Source organism: Mesoplodon bidens (genome assembly GCF_964165515.1).
Source record: "Mesoplodon bidens genome assembly, chromosome: 5".
In the NCBI taxonomy this organism is placed as follows: Eukaryota; Metazoa; Chordata; class Mammalia; order Artiodactyla; family Ziphiidae; genus Mesoplodon; species Mesoplodon bidens.
Genome location: NC_138161.1, coordinates 19735377 through 19754911, shown reverse-complemented (window position 1 = coordinate 19754911; position 19535 = coordinate 19735377). Strand labels below are relative to the sequence as shown.

The 19535-nt window shown below is 36.4% G+C and overlaps 1 protein-coding gene across 2 annotated transcripts in view; it reads left to right on the top strand.

Moving 5' to 3' along the window:
* GABPA (GA binding protein transcription factor subunit alpha) overlaps positions 1-17629 on the top strand; it is a 33650-nt gene extending 16021 nt beyond the window's left edge. For both annotated transcript variants that reach the window (XM_081234654.1, XM_081234653.1), the window contains exons 6-10: positions 5180-5374; positions 9161-9214; positions 10138-10278; positions 10520-10712; positions 16562-17629. In XM_081234654.1, coding sequence (XP_081090780.1) covers positions 5180-5374; positions 9161-9214; positions 10138-10278; positions 10520-10712; positions 16562-16790 — 812 coding nt within the window. In that variant the 3' untranslated portion in view covers positions 16791-17629. The remainder of the gene's footprint in view (positions 1-5179; positions 5375-9160; positions 9215-10137; positions 10279-10519; positions 10713-16561) is intronic.
* The last annotated feature ends 1906 nt before the right edge of the window (positions 17630-19535 follow it).

The window sequence follows — 19535 nt, the reverse complement described above, 5'->3', positions numbered from 1 at the left end:
TTTTTGGTTTTTTTGGACTGTAACATATGATGGTGCTGAGAATACAAAGATACAAAGAAAAAATCTGCCCTTAGGGCATTCACAATGTAGTTGAAGAGAGAGAAGATAAATGAAAAAAGATAATTGCTATAAAGGTAACATGTTTTTAAGCTGTCAATAACTGGTATAAAGAAGCATCCTATTAGAATCTCAAAAGGATCATAGTGGTCTGGGGGAAAATTGGGAAAGAGTTTATTATAGACAAGGAAACTGCTGGACATTGCCGACAGGAAATGTTTGTGCAAAGCTGAGAAGTGTGAGTCGTGAGAAGATGCATTGGGTAAGGACTTATTCTGTAGCATTGTAGAACTGTTTTTGATTGATGGAAGTGACAGTTGAAAATGAATGTGGCAGTGGTATATGGCATAAGTTGGAGCAGGTTGTTGGGGTGTGACTAGGTGATAATATTTAGGTTAGCCTAGACCAGGTGATTTCTGTGGGAGCAGAAAGGAGGAGATGAATCAAAATAGTGATGGGACTGAGCAACTGATTGATGGATTGTGTGAGGGTAGAGAGGGGAGATTCAAGTATTGATCTAACTTCTCAAGCTTGGGTGACTAGGCAATAAATAATAATATAAGAATTGGTTACATCTTCATTACATATTTCCTGAGCCGGGCACCATGTTAAATTCTGGGCTTTCAGTAGTGCACAGGAAAGATAGTCCATGCCTTCTAAACCTTAGTGGGGAAGGTAGGAAAGTCTGGTATTGGAAAGATTTTTCAAGGGAAAGTGTTGATTGTACTTGATTTTCAAGTAATAGTACAAATTCAACTGGAGGTCACCAGAAAGTAGTTTCAGGTGCACAAAATTTGGACTGGAGATAAAGATGTTATCTGGGACTCAGTCACATTGAATTTGTGTTAAAGTCATACAAGTAGATGCAGTCTCTGACGGAGAGAGATAAAATGGAAGAGAACATAATGCTGGACCTTGTCAACATTTAGGGTTGAGGAACAGGAAGGGGGGGAGACATGGAAAGCTTAACAGATAGAAGGAAAATAAGAACTGTATATAGTGCTGATGAAATTGGGGAAGAGTTTTAGATGGTCACAAGTCTCGACGCTGCTGAGAAAGTCAAAGAATGCTGACTGAGTAATATCTATTACATTTGGTCATTAGAGGCTCATTGGTAGATTTAGATAAAAGCAGCTGCTGAGTTGGAGCGACAAAGCTGAATTATAAGAACTAAATAAACATTGTAGAAATGGAGAAAATTGAGTATTAATTTGGGGGATGGGCAGGTGGGAAGAATGCTGGGGTAATAAATAAATAATATTGAAGGTTCAAGAGTTGGTGGTGACCTGAGTGTATTTGTAGATAAATGGTGTGGAACTAGTGGGAGAAGGAAAGATTAAAGAAGCAAGGATAGGAGTTATTCACTGGAGCATAACAAGATAAAAGAGTCCAGTTTGAAGGATGAGACCTAAGCCATTCCTCAAAGAATAAGAAAGCTGTTAAGACCAAGTCTAGTGGCAGTGTGGATCTTTTCATTTGCTGTCAATTTTGGGTTTTTTGTGTAGCATCTCAGTCTGGCCCTGTGCTGCCCAGTGCCGTGGTCACCAGTCCCACGTGAGCACTTGAAATATGCCTGGTCTGAATTGAGATATGCTGTAAGAGTAAAACACCCAGTACAAAAGGAAAAGAATGTAAAATCTTATAAATATTTTACCTAGATTACATGTTGAAATGAAAACATTTGGATGTATTAAGTGAAATTATTATCAAAATGAATTTCATCTGTTTCTTTACCTTTTTAATGTAGCCATTAGAAAATTTTAAAGTTACATAGTGGCCTGCGTTATGTTGGACAGTGCTAATCTAGACAATTTCTGCCTTCAGTACTGGGGAGTTTTCCTTCATTATTATTTTGATAATAACCTTCTGTGTTTCTCTGTTCTTTTTCTAGAACTATCGAATCTCCTGGGTTGATCCTCTACATCTTTTTTCTTCCTTATTTTTCATCTTCATATCTAGTTGTACTACTTTCTGCCAAATTTTCTTGTCTTTTTTTTTTAAATTATATATTATTTATTTATGGCTGTGTTGGGTCTTCATTGCTGAGCGCCGGCTTTTCTCTAGTTGTGGCGAGTGGGGGCCACTCCTCGTTGCGGTGCACGGGCTTCTCATTGCAGTGGCTTCTCTTGTTGGTGGAGCACAGGCTCTAGGTGTGTGGGCTTCAATTAGTTGTGGCACACAGGCTCAGTAGTTGTGACTTGCGGGCTCAGTAATTGTGGCGCACGGGCTTAGTTGCTCCGCGGCATGTGGGGTCTTCCCGGACCAGGGCTCGAACCTGTGTCCCCTGCACTGGCAGGAGGATTCTTAACCACCGCGCCACCAAGGAAGTCCCTTTCTTGTCTTTATATTGCAAACTGATTTTTATTTTCAATTTACAAGGGCTATTTATTTTGGTTGTTCCCTTTCCATAGCATTCTGATCTTATATTACAGGTATCATGTTTTCTCTCCTCTCTATGTTGGGGGTTTATTATTTTTGTTGTTGTTGTTTGCAGTTTGTTATTGCATTATTTCTGCTTCCTCTGGGTTCTGTTTTTGTTTATTTTTGGTCGTCTAGTGGTTTCCTTTTAGTCTCTCAAATAATCTGATTATTTTTGACCATCTGTTCATATTTAAGAGTGAATAACTTTAAAGCTAATTAATTTGAAGTCTGGAAGGGGTTTGTTGACTATGCTGGTAAAATGGGGTGTTGGTCATTTTATTAAAAGATTTTCAAGTGTCAGCACGTATAGATCTTCTTCCTGGGTCTCCCAACTTCTCTGGAAAATTGGCCAAACACCTGTCAGGAGTAGAAGGTTGGGATGAGGATTTAGGGTTGATGTGTGTGTGTGAATGTTGCATTCTGGAAGTGGAAAGGGAAGTGGAGTGGGTGGAAAGGGTCTCACTCTTCGGTTTGTAGACCGGTCTAAAGTGTTCCTGGTGCCTACGTGGTGGGGAGATGCTTCCATTTCTGTCATTTCCCACTCATGTTCCTGTGAGTTTACATCTTTCAGAAGTTTCTTTACTGTCATTTTACTAAGGACTTAGAGAAAAGAGGCAGGGAGAACATGCATGCCAATTAGTTATGTTAAACTAGAAGACCTGATATTATTTAAGAAAACAAGGCGGACTAACTATTTTCCCCTAACATTTTTTTTTTTTTTTTTTTTTTGCGGTACACGGGCCTCTCACTGTTGTGGCCTCTCCTGCTGTGGAGCACAGGCTCCGGACGCGCAGGCTCAGCGGCCATGGCTCACTGGCCCAGCCGCTCCGCGGCATGTGGGATCTTCCCAGACCGGGGCACGAACCCATGTTCCCTGCATCGGCAGGCGGACTCCCAACCACTGCGCCACCAGGGAAGCCCTTCCCTAACTTTTTGATCCTGATACTTTTTTGTTCATGTTTACATAAAATGTGCTTACTTGAACTTTGAAGTGTGTTTCAGGATAGCTTTTCTAACTTTCCAGAACTCCTTCTGTTTGTTGTTTTTGAGTAGTATTACAGGATAGAGCCTCATGCTTTTTCAGTTCCTGTCTGTTCCTTGACTTCACTTTTATCTGGACCTCCTCTTTCCCTTTTCCTTTCCTTTGTGTTTCGATGCTACTCAATTTCAGTTCCACTCCCACCAGTTTCTCCTTATTGTGGTCTTCTTTTCTGGAAGTGATCCTTGGCTTAGTTTGAAAATTCCACAGGTGCTTCACTGCTCCATCCCCTTTAAAGCTGACCATGGACCTTTGTATTCCTCTGCTACTGGGTTGGGCAAAACTGTGCTTTCAAAGAATACTTCCTGGCTGTGTTCAGTTTTTCACATGCTCAGGATGGAGAGTGAGATGTTCCTTTGCTTCCCTCTGCTTTCTCCTGCACAGATGCTGATACCATACAGGTCTTGTGACTGTTACTGCTTTGTCTTCACCTGCATGTATTTTGGGTTCCATGGGGATATCATGTCACCTGGTTTAATTGTAAATGTCCATGGATTTTTGGTTTTGATCTCTAGTTGCTTTTAGTGGTGGGTTTTGTTTTGCTTTATGTGTGCATTCAGAGAAATTTTAAAACTTTGCTGGCATCTTCTTAGAATCTTCCTTCCTTAACTTCCTTGTGAAAAAAAATCAAATAAAAAATCAATTCTGTGGCTTTCAATCTTGTATTATGTTTGATTCATTTTTACTGTAAATTGGCTCTTGATAGGTAGTACCTAAGTGTTATTTTTCCTCACTTATTTTCTTATTGAATAGCATGCATCTTGGGGGCATATAATCAATACCATTTGGATAGATTACCTTCTCCGTGCAGAAATACCTATACCAAAATTAATTCAGCTAGTATTTATTAAAATTGTGTGAGTAGAAATTCCGTTATGTGTCAGGGATACAATCATGAACTGTTTACACATGTTGGCCATCTTTTTTATTTGTGAATTCATTCAATAGTAAAAAATGATGAAGAAAATGAAACTATTTGGATTCACCTTTTATAGATTTAACAAATGTACGCACAAAGCGCCGTGGTAAGCTCTGAAGATTCAGTGGTTTACAAGACACAGTCCTTATATTTAAGACCTCAAGGTTTTATAGGGAGAGACAGCTGAGTAGACATGCAATTAGCGTGTTGTATTGTAAGTGCCACCATAAGGGTAAGTGCAGGAACAACTGACTTTTTACAAGAAGTAAAAGTGAGGAAAGATTACCTTCATATTTTGGAGAATATGTCTCCCCAGAAACCCCTTATAGTTTTATTTTTTCATTGCATCAAATCATACACTACTACAAAATAATTTTTAAAAACTTGTTTAATTTACTCCATTTCCTACAAGGTAATCATATATTTTATTCTTCCGTTTGGCCCACTGGAGAGCAGTTTTGCATTTTGTTTTGCTTGGTAAAATTCCAGACTAACTGATGTAGAAATAGGTGAATCCATCAAAAATTTAGATTAAGAAATTGAAAAGGAGCTAAGGAGAAAATAGAGCATAAGAATCTTTTTTATTTCATATAATGAGTTTATTTACTTCACTTACTTGTAAAAAAAAGAAACCTGTCTGGATTTTATCTGCGTGTTTGTGTGTGTGTGTGTTGACAAGTTAACTGTAAATTTATATAATATCTAAGATGCAACTAGGCCAATGGTAATATTTTTCTCTTTAGATCCCATACAGTGGTCCACAGACCAAGTCCTGCATTGGGTGGTTTGGGTAATGAAGGAATTCAGCATGACCGATATAGACCTCACTACGCTGAACATTTCTGGAAGAGAACTCTGTAGTCTCAACCAAGAAGATTTTTTTCAGCGGGTTCCTCGGGGAGAAATCCTCTGGAGTCATCTGGAACTTCTTCGAAAATGTATAAAATTGAAATTATTGTCTATTTGCCTTGTAGCTTAAGTTTAGTTTTATTTCTTTATAACTTTGTTTTCATCTAAATTGTTCATTGATAATAGCAATAATAATTAACGTTTATTAATTGTGCTGAGAGCACAATTGTGCTGAGAGCTTTATATGTATTATCTCATTTGATCTCGTACTAATGCCACAGATCATTACTTTCCTTATCTCTTCAGATACGAATCTGAGGCTTAGAGAGCCCCTACAAGGTTATACAGCCTAAGGTGAGGCAGAGACAGGATCCAAACCCAGGCAGACTAACCCTAGAATCCAAGTTCTGAAGTAAGATTCTATGCCCTGCATTTAGCTCTGTTCATATATTCTAGTTGTTGACTTCTGTTTCATCAGTCAGTTCTGTCCTTTATGCTCATCTTCTAGAAATTTAAGATTATTTGTTCACAGATGGCTTCCCTCTCATTCCCTTCATTATTGGGATTAAATCTTTTAAAATGTATTTTAATTGAATGGGATCTTAAGGGAGAAAGGGGAAGTGTAAGTATGCAACACACCATCTTGAATTGGAAGCCACTGGTTATAGTGTTATCATGTTGCTTGACAGACATTATTATTATGATTTTGGCTGTCCAACAAAAAGAGCTCAAATAAATGTAAATGATTTTGCTTGAATTTTAATCCATCTTATATATCAGTGACTGTTAAAATATCTTAGCAGTAACCCATTCACTGACACTGTTAAATAAATCAGGAATGCTAGCCAAACCCATATAGTTTTCAGGATGTGTGAATAGGACACTCTGACTTTGTTTTATAATGGTTACGGAGGAAAATGTAACTGGTAGCGTTTCATCCTACTGTGTACCCAGTAAGGGGACAGATCTGGTAGAGGGATTTTTCACAGTCATTTAATGCTTAGGGTTTTCATCTGCTGTTGATTCAAGAAATGAGCTCTGCAGAGAAGCTTTCCTTCATTGTTTTTATTGGTAATACCTCTCTTGTGTTGGTTCTCTTAAATATTAGGAGGAAAAAATATTTAAAAGACTTATTACGTTCATTACATTTACAGGGTTTATTCCCAATTTCAGTTCCTATTAGATAAATAAGTTGAATGTTCTGGTTGGAAGTTTATCCTTAGCTTCACAGGTTTTCTTCCCTGCAGAGCTTTTCAGCTGAGTAAGGTAAATTCTGAATTGTTTCAGGTTTTTAACATGTAAGTGATGTTTACAGAAACATTTTCTTGTAGGGACTCTCGAGAATAGAACAAGGACAGTGTTTAGACTACAGTTCAGTTTTTCTCCAATTCATGGTTTTCGCTCTGTCTCCCGGGTCAGCACTTTTTGGTTGTTTCTCTCTGGTTCTCCCAGTGCTTCTCAAATGTTAAAGCTCATTCGGAGACTTTTCCTAGTACAGTGGGCAGAGAAATCTTGTGTATCTTTCCATCTCTTTGCAGTCAGTAGTAGAATGGGTCTTCTTCAGAAGAGCTCTGCTCTGGAATTGTTTTGTTTTCAAAAGTAACAAAGCCCCAGAGCCTAGATGAGTATCTTAGGGAATTCCTTGCTTATCTGGCCTGGTTCTTTGCCTGGTGAGGAAATCCCATCTGGTTTGGGAATCTAATTCTCAGAATCTGGGAATAGATAGGGTGATGTGTAAGGCTATTTCTGGCAGACTTTCTGTAATTCACAAGCCTTACCTCTCAGAACAGGCTCCTTTGGGCACAGTCTAGTTCTCTGGCCCCTCCTGTAGAGTGAAGTCTACAGCATATTTCTGAAAGGCATTTATTAACCCAGCATTTATTACCTTTTCCTCAATGATCTATCAAGGAGACACAGTACTGAACAGATAGAGCTCCATCTTTACATATTTGTGTTAGTTTTCCCACCCGAGCCACCAGCTTCCTGCAGCTTCCCTTCTGGTGAAACTTCATCGAAGAAGTCCTACAATACATGGGGAAGATAATTAGGAAATGTTCCAGTAGTACCAGCTCTATGATGTCCTTCTTCGTGTGAATATGTCTTCTGCCACCAAAGGCACAAAGCTCTCAGTTTGCTGAGGGTGTTATTTAGAAAAAAGAATTGCCTTATGCCTTTAGTGTCCAAAGTTTCTTCATAAAATGCCTCCATACGCTCAGAGCTTTGCCCCTTAGGGCTCTGCTTCCTTCATGCATGACCAGGATTTGAGGGCTATAGAGGAATATGATAATTAGAGTGCCTGTATGGTCTTGGACCAGGCTTTCCAAAGCCCCTTTCTTTGTTCTGCCTTGTTATCCTGAGAGTTCCCAGGAAACAAACCAAACTCCACTCTGAAAAGCAGGGCTGAGAAGCTGATCTTACAGATCAGGAATGCCTGTGCTGTGTGGTGGTGACTCTCTTTCACCTCTTTTTGGTCTAGGGCACTGTGTTTATTTACAGTCACGAATGGAACAATTTCATTCCAATAGCACTTTGCCTTTTCGAGTTACTTTTATAAAATCTGAGGGAAAATATACCACAAATATAAAGCATGCATTTTTCTTCAAGAGGGACAGTGGTTCTTGGGGAGAATGCTCAGAACTAGGAATGTGGATAAAAGAATAGTGTCTTCAATTTACTGAAAAGTTAACTATGTTTCAGGCATTGTGCTTCTTAAAAATATTTTCCTTTAATCCTTACAACCACCTCATACAGTGGTAGGTGGGGGTATCTCATTTCAATATGAAGAAATCAGTGGTGAAGTTGGTTGAATAATTTACCACACCCACAAAGCCAGTAAGTGAGTGCTAAGATCAGAACCCAAATCTGAGGCTAGTTCCATGTAATTGTTTACACTCCCAAACTCAGGACCCCCAAAGAAAGCTCCCATCTGAGAAGTAGGATTCAGATCTCTTTTTAGTTTCCCAGTCCTCTCCAGCCCTGTGTCTTTAGTTGGATCCTGGCGTGGCATCCTAAGTAGAAGTGTGTTGGGAGCCCAGGCCCCAGGACTCACTCAGTACACAGATGACTGCTGGTAGGTGCAATTTCAGTTCAAGAGAGAAGCATCCAGTCTATGATGGGCACTAAATAGGCTGAAGGAATATAGACTGGGAAGTGTAACTCTTGTCTGAGAGGAAAATAATAGCATTTAAGTAGGGAATAGCAACAGATGAGTAATGAATGGTTCTCCAAAGGGTTACTAGGACCTTTTACACTGTAACTCATGTCAAGAGCTGTATTTATAGACATGTTAAATTATTTAGTTCAGTTGTGACACTGAAGACAGCTACAATTCCACTGAAAATTTGGCTGTCTTTAAGAAGAAGCATTCTAAAGTTAAAGCCGTTTTATTAAAAAATGAATGTTAGATAAGTAAATTATGATACTCTTCTCATACCATCTTGAAGAGAAAGAGCCTTTTTGATGAAGAAAGTGTATCTAAATAATTTCATTGTGATCTATATTCTCATCTTTGATCTGATCTTGAAGATTTCCTATTTTACATAAAACATAGATAAATAGATTTAGAATAGGTATTTACATTTAGAAAACCCTGGTTCTCTGAATAACTTTTCTGAACATGAAAAGAATTTGGAACTTTCCTTCTGCTGCTTCTCTTAAAAATATCTTTTCCCTGTAAAATGACTATCAAGGATCTTTTTAGGTTATTATGCCAGTAAGTTTCAATTGTTTGATGTTTTGCTCTTTTGTTTGCTTGGTTTTTGTTTTAGTTGTGGAGTTTTTTGTTTTTTGTTTTTTTATTAAGTTGAATTTTACTGGATTGGAGTTTGCATTTCTGGTTTAAGTGAAAACAAAAAATTTTTATGTGTGTTCTTCAGATGTATTGGCAAGCCAAGAACAACAGATGAATGAGATAGTTACAATTGATCAACGTGAGTATTCATGTGCCCATAATATGTGGCCCATTTATCAATAAGAAACGTTTTCTTTATTTAGTACTGCAAGGTAGTAAAAAAACCTAATTTTTCAATTTCCTATGAAGTATTTTAGATATACAAAGAAATAATAAAGTATAACCAACATCTGTGTATACCATAAGAGATAAAACTTTGTATATCAGGTTTACCTGTTGTAGATCCCACTTTAAATGACTATCCTGAACTTGATGTTTATTATTCTATGCATATTTTATCTTTTTACCAACTTAAGTAACCATAAACACTTTAGGGCATTGTTGTATACATGTCTAAACTTCTGGGGAAAAATGGTGATACACTGTGCATATCCTTTTGTAACTTGCTTTTTTGTTTAACATTTATGAGACCCATGTTGATACATGTAGCTCAATTTTATTTTCACTGCTATATATTATTTTTAAAACTTTGTGAACATCATTGAATGAATATTGTAAGAATGCTTGTGAGATTCTCTGGTTGTAATATCATGGGGTTTCTACCCTTTCAACCTTACTAGGTAAGACCAAAGTTTTTCTCAAAGGGGGTATGTTTGTACTCTTATCAGCGGTGGAACGTGAATTCTCATTTGTCCACATTCTCCAAAATTTGATAAACCATTTTTTATGAACAAATAATTTAAAAAATAGATTTTTAAAATAACTTTAATGTATCGCTAGATTTATCACATCAATAAGTTTTTCCAAAATAAGGAGACCAACTTTTATTCGCTATGTTAAGATTCACAAACTGTAATACAGACATTATACCTTATCCTCTGAACTTGTGCTGAGGTAATTAGAGGGGCGTTAGTTAAACTAATTGCGTTTTATTTCTTTCAGTAATTTTTTTCACTGTATTGGAAGGAGAAAAAATATTTTTTTCCTTGTCTTGCTTTGCAGCTGTGCAAATTATTCCAGCATCAGTGCAGTCTGCTACACCAACAGCCATTAAAGCTATAAATAGTAGTGCAAAGGCAGCTAAAGTACAAAGAGCTCCAAGGATTTCAGGAGAAGACAGAAGTTCACCTGGGAACAGAACAGGTATTTTTGCATTATCATCTGGTATTTATAAAATTTGTCGAATTATGTATATTTCGTTTTATTTCACAGTATGAAAATGTGAATATGGACTGTTTCTCTGGCAATACTTAGACAGCATTTGTAAAAAAAAAATTGTGTTTTTAGTGTGGCTGAGGTATGCACCAGAAGACCTGTGTTGTCTTTTGCCTTCTGTTAATCCATAGCATTGTGGTCAATGGTTGTCATTCTTGTCAATTTTTAGGAAACAACGGCCAAATCCAACTGTGGCAGTTTTTGCTAGAACTTCTTACTGACAAGGATGCTCGAGACTGCATTTCTTGGGTTGGTGATGAAGGAGAATTTAAGCTAAATCAGCCCGAACTGGTTGCACAAAAATGGGGACAACGTAAAAATAAACCTACAATGAACTATGAGAAACTTAGTCGTGCATTAAGGTAAGAATGTATTACTTTTCTTTAAGTATCAAACCTTTCTAAAAAATAGCTTCTTATTCTAGTGTAAACACTTATGTAATGATGTTAAAATACTTGTTTATAAAATGTTTTCTTTATATAAATAAAACTAAAAATTTTCACATTTATGTTAAAAATTACTTCTTAAAAAGATTTTTAGTAATAATTTGAGGTACGTAGAGTTTTTTAAAAGATGATTCTAAGATTATTTGTTTTTATCTGATTTAAAAGCATGTACTATGTTTAAAACCAACGTATTTAATCTTTGAGGTTTCTGTTATTTACATAACAGAGATGCTATCATTTGGTATAGGTGAACTGAATGAGTGTAAATTCTAGCAAATACGTAGATATTGTCAATTTTTATAATTAGATGCAAAATGTCAACCCATATCCCTGTTTTTCCTTCCCCCACAATATGCCTAAATCTGAATATCCAAACTTTACATCAGTTGAGTTGGAGTAGAATAATTATTTATAATTTCTCGTAAGTGGTATGAAAGTTTTTGACATAATTACTGTCATAAATTATGCTTACTACAGCGATAGAAATTCAGTATGTGCACTTAAGTAACTGAGAAGTAGGATATATAGGAATTATGTCTATGTTTTTGGAAGAGTAAATTTGGTAAAGCAGTTCTGCAGTTTACCTCTGTATTCCTAAATAACATGCTTTTACTGCTACTTCATGTTTCACTAGAGCATTGTTTGTGAATTTCACAGAGATTACGATTTACCTCTCATCATTAACACACACACCCTTCCCATCCCTTCATCCAAGTGTAATTATATAATTATGTGGAAGTGTTGGTTAGATCAGTATTCATTGTTACAAGATCATGGCATGTAAGTACTATTACATAGTTTATCATGATTATTTTTCTTTTCCAAAATGACCATTTGTTTTCCTTAGCATACATAAGTAACTACAGTGCTTTATTTTCAATGTACTTATCACTTATTCAGTCTCAAACACTTTGCCAACTATCTAAAGATCCTTTCTGTATAATCAGTTTTGACAGTTGATGTGATTGTGTACATACAAGTCCCCTCAAAATTACAGATGAATTATTAGAATTAATAATCAAGATGTCACTTCTCCCCAGATTGGTCTTTCAATGCAGTAACCACCTGAATAAATGTTTTCATAGAACTTGACAAGATAATTGTAAAATTTATATAGGAATATAAGGTATCACGATAACCAGGACACCTGAAGAAGATTAATTAACAAAGTGGGAAGACTTGCTCTACAGGATATTGAGACTCATTGTAAAGCTACAGCAACAGTAAGACAGTGTGCTATTTGCTTAGGACAGACAAATAGAACAAGGATTAGAGTAGATAGCCCGAATAGAACCAAGAATATAGGAACATTTGATTTAAAGATGGCAGTGGGGAAAAGACCTACTTTTCAATCAGTAGTGCTCGGACAGTTGACTATCCATATTGACCCCTTCCTCATAGCATACTAAAAATCAATTCTATGTCACTTGTAGCTCTAAATGTGAAAGTAAAATAGGGAGGCATCTAGAAATACCTACTTGACTTCAGTAGATGAGGAAAGACATTAACAGAGCCAAAAGCACTAACATAATGGAAAAGATCAATAAATTGGACTACATTTAAATTTAAAACTTCCAGTCATCAGAAACCATCATTAGGAGGGAGAAAGTCAAGCCACACATATCTGACATAAGACTCTTACCTGGAATATCTAAAGAAGTCTTACAAATCCATAGGAAAATTAGGAAAAATGGGCAAGAAACTTAAGCAGACACATTAGACTAGAGATTGTCCAAATGGCCAATGAACATATGCAGTGGTTCACAACCTCATTAGTAATCAGGGAAATGTATTTTATTGATTGATTGATTGATTGGCTGTGTTGGGTCTTTGTTGCTGTGCGTGGGCTTTCTCTAGTTGTGGCGAGCAGGGGCTACTCTTCGTTGCGGTGCACGGGCTTCTCATTGCAGTGGCTTCTCTTGTTGCAGAGCACGGGCTCTAGGTGCGCAAGCTTCAGTAGTTGTGGCACACGGGCTTAGTTGCTCCGTAGCATGTGGGATCTTCCCGGACCAGGGCTTGAACCCGTGTCCCCTGCGTTGGCAGGCGGATTCTTAACCACTGTGCCACCGGGGAAGTCCAGGGAAGTGTATTTTAAAACCACAATAAAATGGTACAGTGCACACCCCAGAGTGGCTAAAATTAAAATAATTGCTTGTACCAAGTGTTGGTGAGGATATGGAGCAGTGGGAATGCTTCTACACTTTTGGTAGGAATGTAAACTGTGACCGATAACCCAGCAGTTTGTCTTCTAAGGGTGTACCAGACAAAAATGTACATATATGTTCACATGCGTGCTTATAACAGCATTATTTGTAACATCCCCAAACCAGAAACCACCCAAATATCTATCAACAGTAGAGTGAATAAATAAACTATAATATACAAGGCAATACTGTGTATCCATTAAAAATGCACTGATATCTGTGAATGTCACAAACATAACGTTCAGTGAAAAAAATCCAGACCCAAAAGAGTATATACTGGATTTATATAGTAGAGTATAAAAAAACCCAGCAAGACTAAATTACAGCATTTATGGATGATGTTTGGGTGATAAGACTATAAAAAGAAGCAACGGAATTATTATCATGAAACAGGACTGTGTAACCTTTTAGAGCAAGGGAGGGATGATGATGGGGAGGCGCCGCAGAGGAGCTCTAGGGTGCTGACAGTGCTCTGTGTCCTGACCTGAGTCATAGTTAACAGGTGACTGTCCGCTTTGTAATAAATCACTGAGCTGTTCGCTTTTGTGTCCTTCCTGTTTGTGTAATATATTTCCCAATTTAAAAGTTTTTTAAAAATACAAGTTAAAAAAAGGGGTGGGGAGAAAAGAAATCATATCCATGAAAATACAGGCATCGAGGCTTCCCTGGTAGCACAGTGGTTAAGAATCCACCTGCCAATGCAGGGGACATGGGTTCGAGCCCTGGTCCGGGAAGATCCCACATGCCACAGAGCAGCTAAGTCTGTGTGCCACAACTACTGAGCCTGTGCTCTAGAGCCCGCGAGCCACAACTACTGAGCCCATGTGCCACAACTACTGAAGCCCACGCACCTAGACCCCGTGCTTCGCAACAAGAGAAGCCACCTTAATGAGAGGCCTGCACACCGCAATGAAGAGTAGCTCTGCTCGCTGCAACTAAAAAGCCTGTGCGCAGCAACGAAGACCCAACGCAGCCATAAATGAATGAATGAATGAATGAATAAAAATACAGGCATTGTGTACCTTTCTACTTTCTTCATTTTAGGGGGGCAACAAATGCAGTGGGTGCTGTTATATGTGGTCGTATGACGCATCTACTAGATTGGAGGAAGTATTAAGTAAAATTGTGTTAATTTAAATGAGAATGTATATGTATGACATTTTATAACCTCTTACCAAGAAACACACGATTATACCAACTCCAGTTTTGTTTTAGAAATGTAAAACCACTTTCCTTCTTCATTTTCCTTTTTTCCCAAGTGTCTTATTTGTTACAGCCTTACATATTATGTAGAAATTTTCTTAAGAAATTGAAATGCCTACAGCATTTTAACTGGATGACAAGCATTGGTGGTTTGTGGGCTGAGATCTAAATTCTGTATTAATGTAATTGACAAAAAAGGAGACAGGAGACTATGCCCAGTGTGTTATATCTCTTACTGGGAAAGTGAACATAACCATTATACTTTAGCTATTCTAGAATTAGGGAAAGATGACATAATTTCCTGCATGTAGTCTTTTCATTAATGGATTTTTGGTTAAACTGAGTGATTTTTATAATAAAATACTGCTAAATGTGATAGTTTATACCACTGGTACTTTTGCAAATAGTTGTTTCTTTTGTAACAGCTCTTCATCAAATGGCACAAATGGGCAGTGCAGTTTTAAAATAAAGGCTCCAAAATCTGCCAGCCCAGAAAAGTTTTGACTTACCTTTTTTTTTTCCCTATTATTGGAATTGGCAGTGCATAGGGGTAAATAAAGTCCGTTTTCCAAAGTAAGTATAAATCCAACTGTTCTATATCCATAGAAAACAGCAGTAGACCAGACTTTAGGGTGATTTCCCCAAATGTACCTGTGTAGGTTTAGAAACATTGTTTCTTTATGATGTCCTCTTTTATGTTTTTCTGTATCCTCTTTTTTTTTTTTTTTTAAGCGCTTTTGCTTACTCTTTTGAGGCTCCCTATTGGTTTGGAGAATTTCTCTGTAAGGGGAGAGCCTTTACATATTAAAATGATAAAGATGAAAGCATAGCTACATAATAAAGGATTTTGTACAAGAAAGAGAGGAAATGGACATTCCAACAATCCAAAGAATATGTGTATTAAATTTTTATTCATATTATATGAATAAAGCTATATATCAATATAGCTTCTATTTCTAGAGGGCTATATGTGGCAGTCATTGTGTGCTAAGCACTTTACAAATCCTTTTAATCCTTTTAATCTTCAACAGTTCTATTAGTGTTAATACTGTTTTTAATGTCATTTTATAAATGAGGAATAAAAACTTAGAGAAAATGTGCCTTTCCTGTGGTCACAAAGGGTAATAAGTTGAGATGTTAGGTTTTGAATCTCGGCGTTCTGATTCAGAGCCCTTATTCTTAGGCTCTATTACTGCTCCCAAGGTTTTTTGTTTTGCTTAGTAATCTTTATTTTTAAATCAGTGTTTCATCGTAATTTTTGAAAATATGTTTTGAAGATTTAGTACATAAAACTTTAGTGCTTAGCATTGAAATTTTAGTTAATAATGTTCTGAAGTTTCCTTGGATAATAACATTAAAAATTTTATATAAACTCAGTGTTAATTGCTATTGTGGTAAATAGAATACTAGGCTGCTTCTTATGGAATAATCTGTGAAATATTGTAAGAAGTCCAAATTTTAAATTTTTTTTATTTATTTATTTACATCTTTATTGGAGTATAATTGCTGTACAATGGTGTGTTAGTTTCTGCTGTATAACAAAGTGAATCAGCCATTCATAAACGTATATCCCCATATCTCCTCCCTCTTGCATCTCCCTCCTACCCTCCCTATCCCACTCCTCTAGGTGGTCACAAAGCACTGAGCTGATCTCCCTGTGCTATGCATCTGCTTCCCATTAGCTGTTTTACGTTTGGTAGTGTATATATGTCCATGCCACTCTGTCACTTCGTCCCAGCTTACCTTTCCCCCTTCCCGTGTCCTCAAGTTCATTCTCTACGTCTGCATCTTTACTCCTGTCCTTCCCCTAGGTTCTTCAGAACCATTTTTTTTTTTAGATTCCATATATATGTGTTAGCATATGGTATTTGTTTTACTCTTTCTGACTTACTTCACTCTGTATGACAGTCTCTAGGTCCATCCACCTCACTACAAATAACTCAATTTCGTTTCTTTTTATGGCTGAGTAATATTCCATTGTATATATATGCCACATCTTCTTTATCCATTCATCTGTCGATGGACACTTCCATGTCCTGGCTATTGTAAATAAAGCTGCAGTGAACATTGTGGTACATGAGTCTGTTTGATTTATGGTTTTCTCAGGGTATATGCCCAGTAGTGGGATTGCTGGGTCGTATGGTAGTTCTATTTCAAATTTTATTTTCTGTTTTGTTTGTTTTGTTTTTGGCCACACCACATGGCCTGTGGGATCTTAGTTCCTCAACCAGGGATCGAACCCGGGTCCATGGCAGTGAAAGACCACGTCCTAATCACTGGACCACCAGGGAATTCCCAAGAAGTCCAAATTTAAAATTTTTTAATGTAGTCCTAATGTGTTTTCTCTTTTTTTTAAAGGTATTATTACGATGGGGACATGATTTGTAAAGTTCAAGGCAAGAGATTTGTATACAAGTTTGTCTGTGACTTGAAGACTCTTATTGGATACAGTGCAGCAGAGTTGAACCGTTTGGTCACAGAATGTGAACAGAAGAAACTTGCAAAGATGCAACTCCATGGAATTGCCCAGCCAGTCACAGCAGTAGCCCTGGCTACTGCGTCTCTGCAAACAGAAAAGGATAATTGAGCCCAGGACCTTTTGGGAGTCCAAGGTCTTTCTTAAATGTTAGAGCAAGTATTGCTCTTACCTTTATTACTGAATTTGAATCTTCTTTTATTTCTAGACTGTACAGTCTGATGCATGATTTTTTTATAAATATTTCATACTCTTGTGAATTTGGATCTTTTTACTTTGAGCGTATATTTTAGAAAATGTGTATGTTAAACGATCACCACAATGTGTTTAGGCAGGTTCATTGTGGGATAGTTTGTTAACAGTCAAGAAAACTAAATTGGTCAGTATTAATGTCTAGCCCAACCAAAAATAGCCAGAGGCTATTGATGAAAAATAAATGAAAATATCTCCAGGAAACAGTCTGGCTTAACTATTTTTGAAAATATAACTGTTTCCCCTCTCTGCTGCTTTAGATGTTGCTTTACATAGAACCAGAAAACGGAATTTTTCACAGCTGAAGCATGTATGCCTGTTTCATCTAATCAAGCAGAGCTAAAATAGTCATATCAAATAAAATTATAATATTAATAAATTACTAAACTAAGAGCATCATGTTATTAAAGTAATTTATATATTTGCAAGCAAAGGACAGTAAAAAGACTGGCAGAGGAACAGTGCTGAAGAAAGAGATCCAGGTTTAAATCTGGCTTTACTCAAGCCAATTTTAAGGATTTACTGTATAGCTATTTCATAATGTCAGGCCAAGAATTTAAATTATTATAAGAGAGGCATTAAATTCTAATAAACCAACTATTACAAAAATTCTCATATGATCTCTGCTTTCCCTATCAGAGATTTAAAAAACTGAAAAAGTGTACCTCAACCCGAAAATAAAAGTTTGGTTTAGTTTGGTTTGGTATGGCTTTTTTTTTTTTTTAATTACCCTGTAGTGCTGGTTTATTATACAAAGCAGCTTATATAAGTCCTGGGTTTCAGATGAAGTGAAGACTTTAAATCAGTCAGTAGTACTTTACCTTTCAAGACATTAGTAAATTACTTGCAAATAGTTTTAAAAGGAAATTTTGAACTCCAGTGTAGGCAGTCTTTTCTTAAAACAAAATTTCCCATTTATTTAATTTTTTCCTTTGAATATTATATATGAGTGTACAGATATCTATATACATGTCCAGTTGACCATCTTATATATATATATACATGTACACACATATAAATGAAGACATAATATTCAAAGCAAAGATATTTCAAAAGGTGATAACTCATTTAAAAAATTCTTTAAAAATTAAATAACTCTTATATACGTAAAACTCTTTACTTACCACAAGCCAACACTAAACAGAAATGGCTAGAAATGTCTTTCTTTTTTTCTTGCTTGCTGTGCTTGGTTTCCTTGCTTTTTTTCTTTTTGTTTTAAGGTATTATGCACGAATCATATGAGATACTGGCAAATAATCCTCTTATAGCAGAAGATTGATTCTCAAATATTACTTTATATACCTTCTCCCTCATCATCGCCTTTAAATCCATCCCTCTAAACAGCTTAGTAAGAGCTCAATACTTTTACTAACTAGGAGGAAAGTGCCACGCTAATGCAGTCAAAGAGGCACTGTTAGCAGTTGCTGCCACTAGTACCAAATAGTGGTTTGGAGAGAACCATGAGGACAGGGATCTTAGGAACAAGGAGTAGAGGAAGGCGTCTGTGACCTCCTTTTCTGGTAACCTCAAGTCATAATATTAAGTGTTATGCTGTAGGACTGCAACATGCAATGTCAGGTCATTTATATTTTTATTATGTCTAAGTCCTTTAAGACCCTGCAGTAGAATCTAAAAAGAATAAAATTTGTAATTTCCATTTTTACCTTTTTATAAACACAAACAGAGTAGACTGACAAATTATTAGTTTAATTTGGATGCTGTGATTGCAAGAATATCTGAATAGAATAGAAATATGAAATAATATATAGAAGCTCTAGTTCAGATAACAGCTATAAAGAAGGTTTGCACCATCCTCTTATGGCCTGGGAAGTTGACAAGTCACTTACAGTTTTAAAATAATAATAATAAAGTTTACTATTCTGGTATATTTATCAAGAGCTTAAAATTATTGACTTTTTGATTTAAAATACTTTGGGGGAAACATGTTAAAGTTTTAGCCAAGATGACATATTTCCGTTATGTCTCCACTCTATGTATATATATTTTTTAGACAAGGAACACCCGTATTTCTTCTAGATCCCTAAAATCAAACTATTATTTCTTTTTTCCTTATGTGTTTCTCAGATACTTTTAAAAAAAAAAACACACATTCTATCCATTTTCTTCCTTTTGCAGTTCTTATTTTATTCCTCATTATCATTTGAACAGAGACAGTTCTCATACATGATCAGGTGCTGTGTCTTTTTTCTTCTTTGCCTCTCACCATTGTTTTATGCACCATAACATAAGTAATGAGACTAATTTCCCCAGTTGACTCAAGAAACTTCTGTTACTTTGTCTCAACTTATAAACTATTTCCGTTGTCCTTATTGAGGTTGCAGTTATCAGAAGCCAAGTAGTCTTTTCTTTTGTTGAAAGATAACTTGTGTTTTGAAAGAAAGTATAATTTGCTCTGCTTTTATGAATGAAGTTTCCAGAGAAGAAGTTACAATATATTCAAAAGGGAGAAAGATAAAATTATTGGCCGTCTTCCATACCATGTAAGTACAAAAATAATGAAGTGTGTTCATTTTTGTTTTAAAACTTTTTTCCCACATGAGATTTCTCATTGAGCCAACTTTCATACATATCTTGCTGGCCTTA